Raw genomic sequence first — 20,957 nt, forward strand, 5'->3', positions numbered from 1 at the left:
TTGAACAACATAGATGACAACAAGACTGACACAGGGTTACATAAGAAGGAATGATGGTCACACAGGAAAATATTAGGATGAATGGGCATAGGCAGAGAGTATATACTGACAATCCACAATATCCTGTTGCAGATCATGCACTACAACATGATGGTCATGACCTTGGTGTCTGTTTCATGAGACATGCAATCTGGATTCTTCCCAAGGCACCAGTTTCTCAGAGCTCCACAGGTGGGAATTGGCATTACAACAAATCCTTGGTCCTCAACAACCACCTGGCCTTAATTGTTAATTTCTTTGGTCTCATCATTTCTTCACAGTAACTATTCCTTTTTTTCACTTTGTTTTAGTTTCCTACATCCTTCATTTTCTTACCTTCTATTTTTCGCTGTCCCTGTGCCACCTCTGTATCACATACAGTGCACTTTTATTTTTGTTCTTATTGACTCATGCATGATGTTTTAGTAGTAATCTCTGTCTTGCATATTATCCTATCTTCCACCCTAAAGCTCACAGGTTTTCAAATCTTGCACAGAGCAGTCCCAACATTTAATCTTTCTCCTCATCCCATTCTGTAAGTTTCTCCTGTCTCCTGGGTGACTTTTCCAAACTCTACCCCTTTTTTATAGCTCAACAGTCCTTTTTCTTCATTCCTCTTCCTTCCCTTTCATCCCTTCTGTCAGAATAACGCACCACTGGCTCCAACAGCTTTTATACATAATACCTTTTTTATATGTGTGTTCTACTGTCGCCACTTGCTGAGTAGATTTTTTTTATCCTTCCAATTACATTATGTTTTCAAAAGTTGATTATTTTTGTTGATATAACATTATAAAATACAATGTATTTGGTGCTTCTTATGGTCTCCAATTGTTTGTAAATGAAAAGTCTAATAGATAGTCATAATATTAGCCAATACCTTGCCATGAAGTTGTTGAACATCACATTGCAGAGCACAAATGGTGAAATTAGATATGTAGGGCCCACCTAATGACTTAGCAATCAATCATACAATCCAGATTAGCTTTGAAATCTTACAAAAATGGGCTGTTATGTTTCAGATACTTTCAGGAAAAACTTTTTGAGACCTTAAATTTGAATTTGATGTTTTCAGAGACATTCTTTTTGGAATTGCCAGTCTGCATCCTCCTACATTGACCATCATCAGTTATTTTTCTGACCCAACAGGAAAACTCATCTACTACTTTCAGTCTTCCATTTTCTAATTTAATTCCATCAGCATGTCATGTAATTTAATTACCTTCCAGTGCCATTGTTTACTTTTGTTGACATTCACATTATAATCTTACTGAGACACTATCAATCCTGTTCAACTGACGTTCCAAGTCATTTGCCTTCTCTGGCAAAATTTCAGTGTCATTATCATACCTCGAAACTTTTTTATTCACCATGAACTATAAGTCTCTTTCCAAATTTATCTTTGGTTCCTATTACTGACTGATTTATGCACAAATTGACTTACATGGGATGATAGGCTACAACCCTGTCTCACTCCCATCTTAACTAACAAATTGACTTACATGGGATGATAGGCTACAACCCTGTCTCACTCCCATCTTAACTACTGCCTCCCTTTCATGTTCTTTGTCTGTTGTTTACCGCCTGACCAAAAAAAGTGAAGCACCCAAGTACCCAGAAGACACGGTTGGATGTTTATTGTCTATGTAACTTTGTGCACACGCGCACATGCGTGCATACTCTCCCCCCCTCTCTCTCTCTCTCTCTTTTTCTCTCTCTCTCTCTCTCTCTCTCTCTCTCTATCTCTCTCTCTCTGTCTGTCTCTCATGTATGTGCATGCACACACACACACACGCACACACACGCACACACACACACACACACACACACACACACACACACACACACACACACCATTGGCAGTTATCTGAATGATTTGAGTTGCAATAGTTTGCAACAGGTAGGATGGCCACCACCGTGGATTAGTGTTAGTCATGTTTAGTACCAGACCTAGTAGGGTGATGTGAACAGTGTCTGATGTGGAATGATCACTGAAGGACACAGAGATGCCACATAATTCTGACACAGCATTATCAGTGCCTGGCAGAGTTTGAAAGGAAGCTCAGTAATGTTCTGTATTTGACTGGTTGCTTGAATCTTGGTACATTCTTATTTGTATGGCATTCAGGTGTGATAGGGGCCCTCTTTTCGACTGCACTGGAATGTGAGGGCAGGTGGACTCTTTGCCTAGTTCCCAGTCAACCATGTTTGGCCACCACAAGTGAGAATCACCATACTGTGTACCTAGCAAATAGTAACCCCTTAACATTTATTCCCCTCCATTCAAGAATAAGTAATAAACTCCATGCAATGCTCTGTGTCATCTTGCACCATTGCTCAGAAAATTGCAGCAGCCCCACTAGGCAACTACTCTCCCATACATGGCTCTGAGCACTATGGGACTTAACTTCTGAGGTTATCAGTCCCCTAGAACTTAGAACTACTTAAACCTAACTAACCTAAGGACATCACACACATCCATGCCCGAGGCAGGATTCGAACCTGCGACCGCAACGGTCGCGCGGTTCCAGACTGTAGCGCCTAGAACCGCTTGGCCACCCTGGCCGGCACTCCCCCATACATAAGTCAGGCTGTAACACAACAACACAAACAGCTTTGTTTGGAGTGGTGGGATGACTGGGAAGCATGGACTGCTGATTAGTGGCATCACCAATGATTTGCGGTTCTGCACTACCACAAGAGACCTTCAGCAGCAAGTAGGATGTCATGCTGGAGAGAGATCACATCCTTCCAATGTTTTGAAGAGGCATAGCAGTGTTACTCATGAAACATGGTATGGTGGCCCTTTGGGCATGACTTCAGGTCACAGCTAGTAGTGATTGAGGGAACTGGATAGCACATTGGTATGTAATGGATATCCTCCGTCCTTAAGGAATTACCATCTCGTATGTAGACTGCTGTTAACACTACAACACAAATGACTTCATTTAAAGAGATGTCACAACTGGGAAGCATGGTCTGCTGATGAACGGCTCACATTGTATTCAGCGATGCATCATGATTCTGCATTACCATGGATGATCATTGTCTGTGAACATGGAGGTGACCTGGAGAGGTGTCCCAGTCCTCCAATGTTTTGGAGAGGAGCAGTGGTGTTACTACAAGTGTTATCATGTGAGCCATGGGGTGTGAATTCAGGTCATGGTTGTGATAGAGGAAACTCTGCCGGCACACGGCTACAACATCGACATCATGCATCTTCATGTGTTACCTCTCATGCAGTAGTATCTCAGTGCCATTTTTCAACGGGACAGTGCTTGTCCACACATGGAATGTGTCTCTATGAACTGTTCTGCATGATGTTGTAGTACTCACAAGGTCAGCTAGATGCACAGGTCTGTCCTAACAAGACCTGAGAGGGACCAGGCTTCGGTGTCACCTCTGTCCTAGCGTCAGTATCTGCAAGAGCATGAGAAGATACAACAGCTTTGTGACACCCTTCCCAATTAAATTAGTCATACATACAGGCCAGAGGTGGTGCAATGTCATACTGCTTAGAGGGCTTATACCACCAACTTGTTTGTAAATTTGACTCAGTTGTCTAAACACTCAAATAACATTGAACACTTTCCCAACCCGTGAAGTTGCATTTTGTTTCCTCCTCCCTTTCTGGGGGCTTCATGTTTTTCCATGCTTTATAACTACCTTGGGGTTTCTGTACAAGTTGCAGATAATCTTTCAGTCCCAGTTGTATTTTATTTATGACACCTACAGAATTTCAGTCCACTTTACCCTAAGCTTCTTGTAAACGTGCAAATGTGTGCCTGCCACTCTCCAGTCACCTTCTAAGATAAATTTGAGGGATAGTATTGCTTTTCACGTTCTTATATATCTCTGGCACCTAAACTGTTCTCCCCCTAGATGAATGTCTGGAAGTTGTTCCATCATTCAATAAATAACAATGATAAATTTTGGTATCATGACTTTTGGAACTGGAACATTATTTAAAATTTCAAGATCATTAAGAATTGCTCCTTTGCAAATATTTAAAGTTTTTTTTTCTTTTCTTGATTCATATGCAGCATAATCTAGAAAATTTATATTTCTTGCTCAATTGCAGCGTTTGGCACAGAGAAATTTCAAAGCTCTGAGCATTTAAAACTTTTTGTCTATATTAAACTAAAAGTTTGGAAAATAGTTAGTATGAAGCTCGAATCTGTGCAAAAATTGCTGTATAAGCTTCTAGTGCAGAAATGCTACAGCTTATCCTCAGATAAGGGAAGGACATTGTACTGTATTTATGTAATTCTCTAATGTTTCCTCACACATAGAAGAGATGAATGTGTTGCTCTTTGTATCTGTCCAGGAATAATATTCACACACTCATCAGCTGCTATGTTTGAAAGTGCCAGGTAAGAATGGGCAAAGCAGGATAGCGTTTTCGACATCCAGAATTGTTTATGGGATTCAACATGCTAAAAACATCATTTCATTACAAAAGAACGGGGAAGTTTTTAGCTCTTCTGCCAGTACATAGACATGGACCATGTGTTATTTTCCAGTATTTTATGTTTTATGTAATGGACACTAAATTGCACATTCCGCAAGACCAGCTAGAAATTATTATTTTTAGTGTTGTTAGTGTCACCCAGAAATATTATTATAACAATGGATTGCTGGAAAGACATGAAAAAATTGGTAGCTAATAAATAATTAAGTGCCTTACAAATTTAATGTGCAGCAGAACACTAATTGTACATCATGTGATGGCAGCATTTATGAGATTTCCTGGAGGATTGACAGTGGTTGGTTGGTGCCACAGTCATTATTTTTTATTTTGTTTATGTGTGAGCTGTTGCAGTTAGGTTACCTTACAATAACCAGATTTTTAATAATATACCATATTTATTTGAGTAGTTGAACAGTCGCTCTCCTATGGTACCTAGACTTTTCATGAATTACCTGTCATGGTGCACTATCCATTCAAATAAATGCTGTCTGTGATACAAATAGATAAAGGTACTAGCATGGGCCGCATGTATTGCATGACTCATATGGTGGCCAACATTGTTGAATAAATGCCTGTTCTCAATTTCTTTCAGACCATCTGTGTTTGAAAGTGTCTTCAGAATATCTGTAGACAATGCTGAAAACCTGCTGTCATGTGGCTACTACTTCCTCAGCAAGTTTGGCCAGTGGTGTCCAGTTCAGGTGGGACATTTTAGTCACTTTAATATTATTAAATAATATTTTCAACATGACCTGTATGCTTTTCAATGAATAATTTGATGTGCTGTGCAAGAGTAAGATGAACTCCATGGAACAGGTCTGAATTACCATCGATTTTAGCTCACTGATTTGTAATGCGTTCTGTCAGGTGGTTTAAATTTGTGATCTTCATTGGGTAAGCTTTCTCTTTCAATGTACCTCAGGAAAAGAAATCAAGGGTAGCAAGGGCTAGCGAGCAAGGGGACCACTCCACATGACCTCCCAGTCCAGTGAGGAAAATTGTCATTCAGCCAATCTCCAACAGCTGCAGTAAAATGGGCAGGGGCCTCATCCAGCTGAAACCAGTCTGGACATCCCTGACCCAAATGCTCAATTTGAGGCATTAATTTGTCTCTGATCTCTTACATGTACATCAAAGATAAACATCCTAGCACTTGAGCTTTCCAGAAACCACACAACACCATCACCTTTTGGCAGCCCTGCTGTTTGGATAGACTCATACAATGTGGGTTGCCTTGAGACCAGTATCAAGGATTTTGTTTGTTCATCGCTGAACAACACACAGTCTTTAATAAAATTGATATTTCCATCCAATTTATCTGCAAACCCTTAATACATCTCCACACATCTATTGGGGTCATCTTCATGTAAGTGATGCAATATCTGTAACTTTTATGGACAAAACCTATCCTTGACCAGGATTTTGTGGATGGTTGACCTTGGAACAGTCAACTCCATGGATGTTTGATGTAGCAATCTCTGAGCTAGCTAAACCTTGGCCAAGACATCCTCTTTCTTTTCATCAGAAGTTTTTGGTTATCTGGAATGTGATTTGTCCTGTTACTTTAAACTTGGTGATTAATTACCTGACAGCTGTTAAACAAATTGGCTGACAATGGGGATGTCGAAGGTTAAAGTCTTCCACAATTTTGCGATACGGCCATCCTCCTCATCCACTTAAAGAGTACCAACTCCACTCATTCTTCTTTAGACAGAACCACTATTCAACCTGGATTTATATTTGTTATTATTTATAGAACATTTATTAGATTTATTAGAATTCCCTATGTACCCTGAGTTTGTGGTACCCTGTAGATGCAACACTTGTCCTGTATATCTGCAAACTACTATGTACTCCAGTACAGCCTCAGGTGTCTCCCACCCCATCAATTGCAGTGCCATATGTGAAAGCAACCACATGATCTACCAGCTTAGCTACAAGCACTGCACTGCAACCACTGCACTGCATTTTACACAGGCATGACCATTCCACTTAGCAACCAACTATCCTGTCCCCACTATATCCCTGCACATTCCCACAAGCAGCACTAGTATTTTCCCCCAACCCTACTCTTCTATCCCTTCCACTCCTCTTCTGTACCCCCACTACCAACCCCATCAAAAATCGTCTCCCATCTCATAGGCAGTTGCAGTTTGGCCTTAGTGCGATGCTTGTGTGAGTTATGAAGGTATGAACCTTGTCTATATAGCAAGTATCAGTCTGTACTTTTAATGTAGTTGTTAGTACATTCCAGATTGAAGGGTGTCCCAGGAGGAGTGGTCAGTATTCGGGGATGTGACAGGAATGCTCATTTGGAGCAAAAACTTCATATCGACTTATGCCCTACTCCAACTTGTTTCCAAGGTAGAATACATTTAATGTACATTTGTCTTTGGGCTAGTGACACGCACATATGTGTCTTGCCCACCTAACCTCTTTAACATTTTATTCTAGATAAATCTAATTTTTGGTTTCTGTGTCTTTGCTCATGATGTCTTTCTGCCATTAAACTAGTCTGTTGAATGTGCAGTTGTCCATGGTGTGTTGTGTAAAGTAGTTCAAGGAATTGGAAGTTCATCAGAGAAAATCATCCATTTGCTTTGTTTATGCCCTGGCTAAAGTGCCACACATATACACTAATGAATAATATGTAAATATGGTGAATGTGCACAGCTACTGCAATGGTAGTCTTCTGCTGTTGTTGAAGAATATGTGAGGATTTTCTGACATGTCAAATTCCTGGCTGTAGAATGTTCTCCAGAGTTTACAGCACATTGTATGAAACAGGCATTCTTCCAAGTTCCCATTTTTGTTTTGAACATATATTTCAACAATGTGTGCGGGAACAACAACACATTGTTGAAATGGTGCAGCAGAGCCCTGTCACCAGTATAAGGTGACTTTCTGCATGTATCAATGTCACACCAACACATGTATGGCAAACATTAGAAGCTAAAACCTGGTACCATTTCACATACAGAATGTTCACAGTCTTCACACTAGTAACAATGGTACATGATTTGAATTTTGTCAGTGGTTAAATAACAATTGTAATTTGAAATGATAATTAAATCAAGACCCTATGTTGCTGACAGGCGTTGATTTACATCAACGGGGACAGTTGAAAATGTGTGCACCGATCAGGACTTGAACCCGGGATCTCCTGCTTCAATGGCAGACACTCTATCCATCTGCTCCACCGATTGCACAGAGGATAGGGCGACTGCAGGTACTTATTCCTTGCATGCCCCCCTTCCCCCGTGAGACCCACATTTCCAACTTAAAGATCCGGGGTTTGAGTCCTGGTCGGAACACACATTTTCAACTGTCCCCGTTGATGTATATCAACACCCTTCAGCAGTGTAGGGTCTCGATTTAGTTATTTCATTCTAGAGCACTGCACGGTCTCTGATAGTACGTTTCAGACATGTCCAAAAGAACTGATACCACCTTCATATACGAGTATAATTGTCATTTGCTTCTGTTATTACTATTCACTGTGAAGCAACTTCTATATGGAATACAATCAATGAAACATGTACTAACCGTTGATGTTCACAGGAAAATCCACACACTACTGTGCAAACCTATTTCCAGGTTAATTTTTTGATCAATGTCTCATAAAGTAATGCGTTGATGGGCCCACACATTTTAGAGGAAAGGCAAATGACAGGACAGAATCACTTGCATTTTTTGGAAAATTCATAATTTGAACACCTTGAGAAAGTTCCTTTGCCTACATAGACTGCAATGTACTTCCAGCATGCTGAAGTCCCTCTATATTTTACCAGATATGTGAGGAAACATCATACACACCCTAACACACTTACCCTAATTGTTGGATTGGTCAGGGTAGCACATTTAATTCGCCACAAAGATTGTCAGACCTAATGCCATTAGATTTTTGTTTATGGGTTTGGAAAAGTCTGAGGTGAGGTGTACAAATTAAAGGTGAATTTGTGAAATGAACTAATTGGTCACATCACGGGCACTGCTGCCCTCATTAGGGGAAATGCAGAGGCACTCAGAGAAGCAGCACAACATGTTCTCCAAAGTGCGCACAGATGCACTCAAGTTGACAAATGGGATATTTTTGAAAATTTATTATATACTGTATAACAGCTGTAATGTGACATGCTTGGTAATGCATAGAGGGGAATGTTGTGACAATACATATTTTTCAATTCATACTTTGTAAAACACATCTTGTGATGTTTGTCAACTGTGGTACATGCACAGATATGGTAAACTGACAATGCATTGAATAATAGAGAAAATAAATAATAATGTACATTAAATGTGTTCTGTCACACAAATCATTCATAATATGGCATAGGTCCATATGAAGTTCTTTGCTTCGAATGACCATTCCTGTCATATCGGTGCATTTTGACTCATGGGACACCGTACAGACACACACAATGGTGAAACATGTATGAACTGGAATTTTTGTTTTCCACATCTTTTTGTAAACAGAGATTGGCACAGTCTCTGGTCATTGTTGCCTTCATTTCCAGAGGCTGTTCTCCACAGCTAGAATATTGTAATACAGTTTCCTTAGTCAGAATCGCTATGTCAGAGCAAGAGATAACGTCATCTATTGTGCAGCACCATAATGAAGTTTTTAGCAACAGAGGCTGTAAAACCATCCAAAATTTTGAAAAGACTTTAGGCACAGCTTTGTGACAACAGCCTGAAAAAGAATCAAGTGTTCTCATGGCATAAAGAGTTTTTACGAGGACAAGAAACAGTTGAGAACAAGCTGACTGACATCGCCTGAGAACCGGTATAACTGAGGAGAATATCAGCAATGTAGGAAAAGATAGCTTGCTTCTTACTGTAAAGCAGATACATGAAGTTGCAGACAGGCACAATTAAAAGACACATAAAGCTTTCAGTCCCAATAGCTTGCTTTGTACAGTAAAGCAGTTAAATTAATTTGCAAATAGGCACAATTAAAAGACACATAAATCCTTCTGCCTCAGCCTTCATCAGCAAAAGGGAAACACACATCATTCATACACACAAGCAACCACACCTCATGAACACGTGACTGCCAACTCCAGCAGCTTGGATCAGAATGCACTGGCACTCCATGCTGAACAGCCAAAATTGGTGTCATGAGTGCATGAGGTGTGCTTGCTTGTGTGTATGAAGGTGTGTGTTTCTCCTTTGTTGATGAAGGCTGTGGCCAAAAGCTTTATGTAAGAATGTTTAAATTGTGCCTGTCTGAAACTTAACATATCTTCTTTACAGTAATTGGCAATGTACCTTTTTCTACATTGTTGATATTCCTACCTGGAGCTTCCATTGTTTTAGGAGAATATTGATATTGTTAGCCAGCTTATTGAAGATGAGCACCGAATAACAGTTGCTGAAATTGCTATTGGGGTTGGTATAAGCTACTGTAGTGCTCAAACGATCGTTACTAACAATCCTGTATTTCAAAAAGTGTCTGCAAAGTGGCTGCTTCATTCTCACCATAAAACACAAAGTTTATCATCAATGCAACAAAATATTGTAGTTTTCTCTATCACACAAGAACATCATCTCTACAGTCCAGACTTATTGCCCTGTGATTTTCATTTGTTTGGAACACTAAAGGAAGCAGTCAGAAGACATAGATTTGATGACAGTGGTGCTTTCCAAATGTCCATGCGTAACTGACTGCTGTCACCGCTATATTCATTTTACAGAAATGGGATCGAGGAACTGCCTATCTTCTGGGGAAAATGTGTTTTCCATTCTGGAGACTATATAGCAAAATAAGTTCATATGTATAAAATTTTCTGAAGCTTAAATAAATTTATAAGAAAAACTCCAGTTAATATTTGATTCATTCTTGTATAAGGTCAGGGAGGACAAGACTGGTGAGAAAAATAGGAAATTTTTGTTTATGCACAAAGATACTTGTAACTATTTCTCTTTCAGCAGTCCACCAAGCCTGTGTTGTGAGTGTATTGCTATCAAAGTCTATCACAATATTATGAAAAGGATAGCTGCTACTCACAAAATAGCAGAGATATTGAATTGCAGATAGGCACAAAAAAAAAAGACTGTCACAAGCCAAGGCCTTTGTCAAAAATAGACAGCAGGACACACACACACACACACACACACACACACACACACACACAGGGGCATGGCCGCACATGCTTGCGCACATGTGTGCAAGCAAATGCAACTCACACACATATGACCACAGTCTCTGGCAGCTGAAGCCAGACTATGACCAGCAGCAGCAAACTGTGGCCAAGAAATGACTGGACCACCCTGTTGCTGAGAACGCCACCCAACACAACATTCTTCATTTCAATGACTGCTTCACAGCCTGTGCCATATGGATCCTTCCCACCAACACCAGCTTTTCTTAACTGCACATGGGGGAACTCACCCTGCAATATATCCTATGTACCCATAATCCTCCTAGTCCCAAACTTCGTTAGTCATTGTCCTCACCTATCTATCCCCTTCCCCGTTCCTATTCCAGCACCACACAGCCCTCTATTCCACAAACACAACCAGGCTTTTTAATTCCCTCCTTTTCCACCACTCCCCCCCCCCCCCCTGCCCCCACCCCCACCCCTCTCCACAGCTCTCCATCTAACCTCCCGACTGCACATATCTGCCCTACTCTCTCTCTCTCTCCACAGCAGCACTTTAGGGTCACTCACCCCTACCCCACTATCTGTCCTCTCCCCTCCCCAGCCAACTCCTTACTCCCACCCAGTTGCCTCTCCCATCATGCACTGCTGTTGCTGCTTGTATTCTGGCTTCAACTGCCAGAGACTGTGGTCATGTGTGTGTGAGTTGCATTTGCATGTGCTTCAAGTATCGATAACACTGGCTTATTTACGCAATGAAAAAAGGTTTCAAGGGGTTTATGAAATGGAAATTTATTGCAAAGTTATAGTTTTTGATTACTATTGCCAAAAGATATTAAGTCATCAACTTTTGCACCCTGTCCGTATAACTCAAATGTCAGTAGAACCTCACTGCTCCAATGAAATCAGTTGCCTCTGAATCCCTTTTGACACTGATTACCCTTTTTTCCCCAGGCTGCTTCCTCTAAATTAGTTTTTAGTAAAAAAAATATTTTTCCATTAAGATTTAATAAATGTGAGGCAAATGTTTATTAGAGCATCTCAATAAACTGAATCTGCAAAGCAAATCCAGGTAATAATTGAATGTTTTCAACTGGATGTATCTGAAATAACTACATTTTGTAAATTACTTTGCTATTTTAGATTTTTACAGTGGCTATAAACAGTTGTAAGCATCATCAATATTCCTTTCTTGTTTTTTTCTCTTTGATTACCATTTCACACCCTTCTACAGTGGATGGCAGCAGCCAGCAGTAGCTGGCTCTAACAACATTTTAATGAAATGGCCTACGGCTCACTAATTGCTGTTGCATACATTTCAGGGGAAACCAGAAACATAAATATAAGTCTACAGGAACATAAATAATTACTGACAAATAAATATTTATCATCCATTCATAATTACTTGCTTACTTATGCAACAAGGGTAAGGCAAGACATGATATTAGTACAAAGAATTTCTCTCTAAAAGTTTTGAGTAGTAGTATTCCCTTACAGTTAGCACTTATTTTCAGATATTCACTCTGAAATTAACATTCTGCACTATGTATTTCAATAATGCAAGCAGCATTTGTGTCTGTTTTTTTTTACTGTGGCTATTTTCTTCCAAAACATATATTCATTATCCATTGTAAGCTCATACAATCTTCACTACAATATCGTTTTAAATAGTTTTATGTGATGAACAGTAGTGACCTTGACTTTTTGAAGTGAATCTAAGATTGTGATCATCACTCACTGAACTCCACTTCTTCACTATTTTTAATAATCATTATCTGGTAAATGTCACTACTTTGTGTAAATAAATGAAGGAATCAGAAAGTTGGCTAATATGCTGCAAATAATCTTGAAACAGATATGAAGCCACAGACTGGGCACAACTGGTCAACCAAAATGAACTGATATATTGGTTATAATTTGTCACATGAATCATATTTACATTGTTGTGTCATTACATGAACTCAAACATAAAGAAGCTGTGCAGCTGAGACTTAAGTTTTCACAAAAAACACATACTGCACTTTTACAGTTCAGATTCCTTTTCCTACAGTGTTATTTTGAGACATGATAGAGGGAAACTGAAAGAGAAAAAGTAAAAAAGAAAAGAAAGCCTAGAGGTATTTCCTGTTCTGAGGAACTGCACATGAGTTCAGTCATGAAAATGCTAAGCATTTCTACTTTACTTCAATGATGCGGTCTGTTATCAAGGATTCTCTCATATCCTCCATAATTTTGTAATAAAGTCAATATTGGGTGTAACTACATACATCTTCATTTATACTCTACAAATTAAACCTAAAGTGCATGGCAAGTAGTAATTTGTATTGTACAACTATTCATGTGTCTTCCTATTCCATTGATTCAATTCAATTCAGTTTATTGCTTGTAACACATAATTTTACATGCATGTGTGTTTTCAAATAAGTATAAAGTTTTTAAAATTACAATTTTTTTAGTTTGTATTATTTCTTATTACATTGTAATTTATGATAAATTTAAGTTATAAGGGCATTTTTGGATAAGCCACTGCTTGACTCACTTTTTAAAAGTATCCCCTGTCAATGTCTTAACTTCATTTGGTAACAAGTTATTAAAAGCAGCTCCTTTGACATAGAGGCATTTTGCTGTTAAAATTAATCATCTGTTAACCAAATGGAAATCTTTTCTATTCCTTGTTTCACAGTTCTGACTATTTGTGTTTCTTTTTTTGATCTTAGTGTCTTCTTTCACTAGCATATAGTTTCTAGTATATACGTAGCATAAACTGTGAGAATATTGTATCTAATATAGGGGTTTGCAAGAAGTTCCTGGTTTTACTTTTGCTGTGATCCTCGAGGCTCGTTTCTGCAATATGAAAACTCTTTTCATATTAGTTTGGCATATCCCAGCCTACAGTACTATTCAGTAAGACATGAAAGGATACACTAATCCCTAATACACAATCCTTAGTGTTTCAGAATTAAGACATGGTGATAATCTGCTTAATACATATAGAATGATTGTTATATTTTTACAGACATAATGGAAGAAGAGTAGAACAAGCGATATCTTACATTTTTCTTTGTGTGTTGTTATTAGTCTCATGTTATCTTCATAATCTTTATGAAAGCCAGATATGGAGATCTGAGGAATATTCATTGATTCCTTCCTGAAAAACAGTTCTTGGAATACTGAGATATTTGACGCATATCATAACTATTTCTTCTTCCATTTTTGGTGCACGTTAAACATTCCTTGTTAATCTGACCTAATAGAGTCCTGCAGATTTGAACAGTTTGCCACTAACAGCCATTTGAGTGATTTGTAAGCAGCCTCTATCACAGGCTAATTGCAATTTTGCGCTGTTTGAACAATAAACTGAAACCTGTAACTTGCTTTATTATAAATGTACCTACAACATGATATGATAATGGGCGGTCCTGGTAGAATATAAATAATTTAAGGAGTAAAGGTTACAAATGAATAGATACTTCGCAAGGTCAAAAGACATATAAACAAGACTGACTGACCGGAAGAATGGCTCCCATCTCACATACTACAATGGCTGACCATTACATTTGGTGTCAGAAATGAGACTGGTGAAGGTACTAATGGTATCAGCACCATCATAAGTAGCAGCTCATGCAAACTTTAGATAATTGTGGGTACCATGTGTCCTAACTCTGCTCTTGATTAGTTATCTGTCCCCTTTATCCTTGTGTATATATGAAGGCTAAGGGCACACTATGCCAGACAGTCTTTACTATGTTACTACTGTTACTATGCCTCTGAAGTCTCTTGGTCTTTCAACTTAGAGCATCCTCGTGCTGTTAATGGTCTTACTGAAAATTTGTTGTATAATGTACTCAGCACTAGCACAGCAATTGATTTCATAACTCTTCCTATTTATTAATACACAGTCATATAGATGGCTATAATCTGAATATCAAACATGAACTCATTGAAAATTACATAATGTTCTCATTTGGATTACACAGTGTGGACTGACTAGAGGCTTTGTATGTGATGACTATTTATAGTTAAGCATAATACGGGAGTATCAAAATGATAACCTGCAGATTTATTACATGTCAAATATTACCAAAACAAAAAAATTAGGAGAGACAGAGATACAATGGGCAGTTATGTGAGAAATAAATTCAGCTGTGTAATTGGAAAAATGCAAAATTATCGGTATTATTTTATGGGATATCAGTTAGTTGTGAAACGGAATTCCCAAAGTTCACTAAAAGTTTTGAGAAAGTGTAATTTTGTGATTAGAATAACTACCAGGTAACATATTATTTCAGTGAAGAGATGCGTTTTTGGAAACACAAAAATCAGGACTGCCAGACTATAGTACTGAGATTTTGAAATAATTACTTTTAAGATTTGAACTTACAGAATATATAAGTTGTGAATATGAATAACTTCTGAAATATGCTCTTTTTTTAATTGAAAAAGTAAAACATTTGTTGAAAAGAGAAGCATGAGAGCTTCTACTGAGCTATGACAATCTAGAAGCAAACAACTATTAGCAACCTGGAAATTTCACATTCATAGAATTCGCATGAGTAGTGAATCACAAATACTTCTGTAAAGAAAATGTTTCCATAAGAACGAAATTTACCATTAGCATTAACAGTCTAAAAGGTATCCTGTGAATATTACACACATCAAAAAATATTTTGCATCACCTCGGTTCTGAGAGTTCTGGAATCTGTGCAGAAAACTGGAATAGAGATCATGATAAACATCATTTCTGCTCTTTTTATTGCTCATGAAAACCACACATTGCATGTTGTATCGCCATATAGTGAGACCTTCAGAGGTTGTGGTCCAGATTGCTGTACACACTGGTACCTCTAATACCCAGTAGCATGTCCTCTTTCACTGATGCATGCCTGTATTCATCGTGACATATTAACCACAAGTTCATCAAGGCACTGTTGCTCCAAATTATCCCACTTCTCAATGGCGATTAGGTGTAGATCCCTGAGAGTGGTAGGTGGGTCACATCATCCATAAACAGCCATTTTCAATCTATCACAGGCATGTTGAAAAGCGTTCATGTCTGGAGAACATGCTGGCCACTCTAGTTGAGCGATGTCACTGTACTGAAGAAAGTCATTCACAAGATGTGCACGATGGGAGCGCAAATTGTCATCCATGAAGACAAATGCCTCACCAATATGCTGCCGATATGGTTGCACTGTTGGTTGAAGGATGGCATTCACATGTTGTACATCTGTTACGGTGCCTTCCATGACCACCTGTGGCATATGTCTGCCCCACATAATGCCACCCCAAAACAACACAGGAACCTCCATCTTCCTTCATTCGCTGGACAGTGTGTCTAAGGCATTCAGCCTGACTGGGTAGCCTCCAAACATGTCTCCGACGATTGTCTGGTTGAAGGCATATGCAACACTCATCAGTGAAGAGAACGTGATGCCAATCCTGAGTGGTCCATTTGGTATGTTGTCATGGTTGCAAAAATTCACCTCTCCATGGATGTCGGGAGTGAAGTTGTGGATCATGCAGCCTATTGCGCACAGTTTGAGTCGTAACATGAAGTCCTGTGGCTGCACAAAAAGCACTATTCAACATGATGGCGTTGCTGTCAGGGTTCCTCCAAGTTGTAATCCATAGGTAGCGGTCATCCACTGCAGTAGTAGCCCTTGGGCAGCACGAATGAGACATGTCATTGACAGTTCCTGTCTCTCTGTATCTTCTCCATGTCCGAACAACATCACTTTGGTTCACTCTGAGATGCCTGAACACTTCCCTTGTTGAGTGCCCTTCCTGGCACAAAATAACCACAGTATTGACCATCTAGGCATGGTTGAACTACAAACAACTCGAGCCATGTACTACCTTCCCGGTGGAATGCCTGGAACTGATTGGCCTTCAGACCCCCCTCCCTCTAATAGGCACTGCTCATGCATGGTTGTTTACATCTTTGGGCAGGTTAAGTGAATCTCTGAATAGTCAAACAGACTGTGTCTGTGATACAGTATCCTCAGTCAACGTCTGACTTCAGGAGTTCTGGGAACTGGAATGATGCAAAACCTTTTTTTGATGTGTGTAAATTGTAATGAAATACTGCTTAAATAGGAAACGTTATTTTGTGTGACTATTGAATATGAATTATTAATAAAAAAAGAGATCCAAAAACAAAAATATGTCAACAGAAGTGGTATAAGAACTGTAGTAACAGACTCCAACAGCAACATGAAGCTGTCGGTGCTGTCAGAGATCGATCCCAACCTCTAGTCTTCAATACTGGTAGGGCCACAATCTACAAGCTGTCTCTGCAAGAAGCACTCTGGGAAGAGGCCAAGCTCCTGGAGATCACATCATGTCATGGTCACCTGGTAGGACCTTGTGACCACCGATCACCTATAACCATATGCTGTCTTCCAAAGGACTCATTCTCTCTTGTACTCACTGGATGGAATGCTCACTTTGCCAGTTGCTAACCGTTGATTACTTTTGTTTGATCTAGGACTATCCATGGACTTTCATACTGGCTGGCTATCTTCTGTTTGTGTGATCTCAGATTTATATGTTACTGTCGTTACCATGTGTTTATACTCTGTCAATATAAGGTTGTTGTTGTTGTTGTGGTCTTCAGTCCAGAGACTTGTTTGATGCAGCTCTCCGTGCTACCCTATCCTGTGCAAGCTTCTTCATCTCGAAGTACCTACTGCAACCTACATCCTTCTGAATCTGATCAGTGTAGTCATCTCTTGGTCTTCCTTTACAATTTTTGCCCTCCATGCTGCCCTCCAGTACTAAATTGGTGATCCCTTGATGCCTCAGAAAATGTGCTACCAACCAATCCCTTCTTCTAGTCAAGTTGTGCCACAAATTCCTCTCCTCCCAAATTCTGTTCAGTACCTCCTCAATAGTTACATGATCTGTCCATCTAATCTTTAGCATTCTTCTGTAGCACCCCATTTTGAAATCCTCTATTCTCTTCTTGTCTAAACTATTTATCATCAATGTTTCACTTCTGTACATGGCTACACCCAGTACAAATACTTTCAGGAAAGACTTCCTGCACTTAAATCTATACTCGATTTTAAAAAATTTCTCTTCTTGAGAAACGCTTTCCTTGCCATTGCCAGTCTCTTCCTCTCTACTTTGACCATCATCAGTTTTTTTGCTCCCCAATTTTGCTTCCAATGTAATAAGCTAAACAAATTATGCTCATAGCTTCAGACTTCTATAGTGGCAATGAGTCTTATTGAACTATCAGTGAATCAATACATTGGACAATATGCACACATAATTTAGGAAGCAGTGGCTCCAACAACAGAAGGAGAAATGACTTCTCTGTCAGCAATTATTGAAACCATAACAACAGCAGCTGGCCTTACTTCGGCAATATATAACGGCATTGTCTACCAGGAACCCTCGCTGTTCATATTGTATATTAATGACCTTGCAGACAATATTAATAGTAAAATCAGGCTTTTGGCTGATGATGTGGTTATCTACACTGAAGTGCCAAAGAAACTGGTATAGGCATGTGTATTTGAATACAGAGATATATAAACAGACAGAATACGGTGCTGCAGTCGTTAATGCCTATATAAGACAACAAGTTTCCGGTGCAGTTGTTAAAATGGTTACTGCTGCTACAATGGCATGTTATTAAGATTTAAGTGAGTTTGAATGTGGGGCTATAGTCAATGCACAAGCGATGGGGCACAGCATCTCCGAGGTAGCGACGAAGTGGTGATTTTCCCATATCACCATTTCGTAAGTGTACTGTGAATATCAGGAATCCGGTAAATCATCAACTTTCTGACATTGCTGCGGTCAGAAAAAGCTCCTGCAAGAACTGGGCCAGCAACGACAGAAGCGCAACCCCACAAATTGCTGCAGATTCCAATGCTGGGCCATCAACAAGTGTCAGCGTATGAACCATTCAATGAAACATCATTGATATGGGCATTCAGAGCCAAAGGCTCCCTCATGTACGCTTGATGACTGCATGACACAAGGCTTTATGCCTCACATGGGTGTGCCAACACTGATATTCAACGTTTGATAACTGGAAACATGTTGCCTGGTTGGACAAGTTTCATTTCAGATTGTATCGATTGGATTAATGTGTGTGAATATGGAGACAACATCATGAATCCATGGACCCTGTATGTCAGCAGGAGACTGTTCAAGCTGGTGGAGGCTCCATAATGGTGTGGAGAGTGTGCAGTTGGAGTGATATGGGACACCTGATACATCTAGATATTACTCTGACAGGTGACAGGTACATAAGCATCCTGTCTGATCACCTACATCCATTCATGTCCATTGTGCACTCCGACAGACTTGGGCAATTCCAGGAGGACAGTGCAACACCCCACCCATTCAGAATTGCTACAGAGTGGCTCCAACAACACTTTTCTGAGTTTAAACACTTTCGCTGGCTACGAAACTCCCCCGATGTGAACTTTATTGAGCATATTGGGATGCCTTGCAACGTGCTGTTCAGAAGAGATCTCGACCTCCTTGTACTCCTACAGATTTATGGACAGCCCTGCAGGAATCATGGTGTCAGTTCCCTCCAGCACTACTTCAGACATTAGTCGAGTCCATGCCACGTTGTGTTGCAGCACTTCTGCATGCTTGCGGGGGCCCTACATGATATTAGGCAGGTGTAACAGTTTCTTTGACTCTTCAGTGTATAATGAGGTACTGTCTGAAAGAAGCTGCATAAATATTCAGTCAGATCTTGATAAGATTTCAAAGCAGTGCAGAGATTGGCAAGTTGCTTTAAATGTTCAGAAATGTAAAATTTTTCATTTCACATAAAAAAACATATAGTATCCTATGATGGTAATATCAGTGAGTCACTGTTGGAATCAGCCAACTCATACAAATGCAGTGTAACACTCTATAGTGATATGAAATGGAATGATAACATGGATTCTGCCATGGGTAAAGCAGATGATAGACTTCAGTTTGTTGGTAGAATACTGCGGAAGTGAAATCAGTCTACAAAGAAGATTGCTTGCAAATCACTCATGCGACTGGTTCTAGAATATTGCTCAAGTGTGTGGGACCTGTACCAGATAGGACTAACAGGGGTTATTGAACTTATACAGAAAAAGGCAGCACAAATGGCCACAGATTTGTTTAACCCATGTGAGAGTGTCATAGAGATACTGAAGGAACTGAACTGCAACACCTTGAAAATAGATGTAAACTATCCTGAGAAATTCTATTAACAAAACTGGCTTTAAATGATTACTCTAAAAATATACTACAACCCCCTTCATGTTGCTCACACAGGGATCATGAATATAAGATTAGAATAATTGCTGCATGCACAGAGACACTTAAATAGTCATTCTTTCTGCTCTCCATATGTGATTAGAACAGGAAGAAATCCTAATAAATGGTACAATGGGTTGCACCCTCTGTGTGTGCCTCGCAGTGTCTTGCAGAAAACAGATGTAGATGTAGATTTTAATGAGACGGCTTCGGCTGCTCCAGCATTTTCTTCATTTCTGGATGGTGTTGATGACTGGGAAACATATTTCTGACACTCCCACCATTACTTCACTGCCTACAAGTTACCCAATTCAGTTCAGCAACAGTCATGTTTTCTGTCTTGGTCTTCGCACAGTGTGTTGGATTTGCTCCATGTGCTATCCTCCATGTGACACCCTGACAGTTTGTCTTTCGCTGAACTTTGTAATTTGCTGTCAGAGTAGTACGTGTGTCAATCCTGTGTGGTATTTGCTAGATTTTAATTTTACTGACATTATAAACAAACCTACAAAGACTGAGTCACTGACCGTCAGAATGTTAGTCACCACTGTACTTTTGTGTGCTTCGAAGTTTGGTGTCGACAGTTGTATGTCAACAACTTGATTCGGGACTTTATTCTCCAACTTTTGCCTGACAAGGAAGTTCACTCTCAGTCTTTATGGCATGTTGATCTGCCCTTAGATGAAGTCTGTAAAATTGTTCAGGCGTTCAAATTGACACAGGAAACCAAACTTCATGAGAGGTTCAGTCCACTGTGTCCACCGTCACAACTGGTGTAACAGTAAACACTTCCCCTTGGCACAATGGGAAAACACGTGCTCATGTCAGACAGTCCAGTAAACATGTTATGTCATGCCAGCACAATAGTCTCAAGGCATACAAAGAGGGTAGAGACACTTATAGGGTCTCCGAACGGTCTCTCTCTTGTAACTCAGTTTCAGAGTCTTTTCTGGGTTCTCCTTTTTGACAGACTCCATCTGCATCATGTACCTTCTTGTCCTCAGTGTCTCCACAGACACTCTTACTCCCTCTACCAGGTCGCTCAACTACTTGTTTTTCATGTGTCATTAGGCGTC

General features: G+C 39.6%; 1 protein-coding gene across 1 annotated transcript in view; it reads left to right on the plus strand.

Moving 5' to 3' along the window:
• LOC126412926 (adenylate kinase 9-like) overlaps positions 1 to 20,957 on the plus strand; it is a 443,130-nt gene that overhangs the window by 220,158 nt on the left and 202,015 nt on the right. The window contains exon 7 of the mRNA XM_050082814.1: positions 5,103 to 5,211. Within this exon, the coding sequence (XP_049938771.1) occupies positions 5,103 to 5,211 (109 nt within the window). The remainder of the gene's footprint in view (positions 1 to 5,102; positions 5,212 to 20,957) is intronic.

The sequence above is a fragment of the Schistocerca serialis genome, chromosome 7 (assembly GCF_023864345.2).
Source record: "Schistocerca serialis cubense isolate TAMUIC-IGC-003099 chromosome 7, iqSchSeri2.2, whole genome shotgun sequence".
NCBI classification, from domain to species: Eukaryota; Metazoa; Arthropoda; class Insecta; order Orthoptera; family Acrididae; genus Schistocerca; species Schistocerca serialis.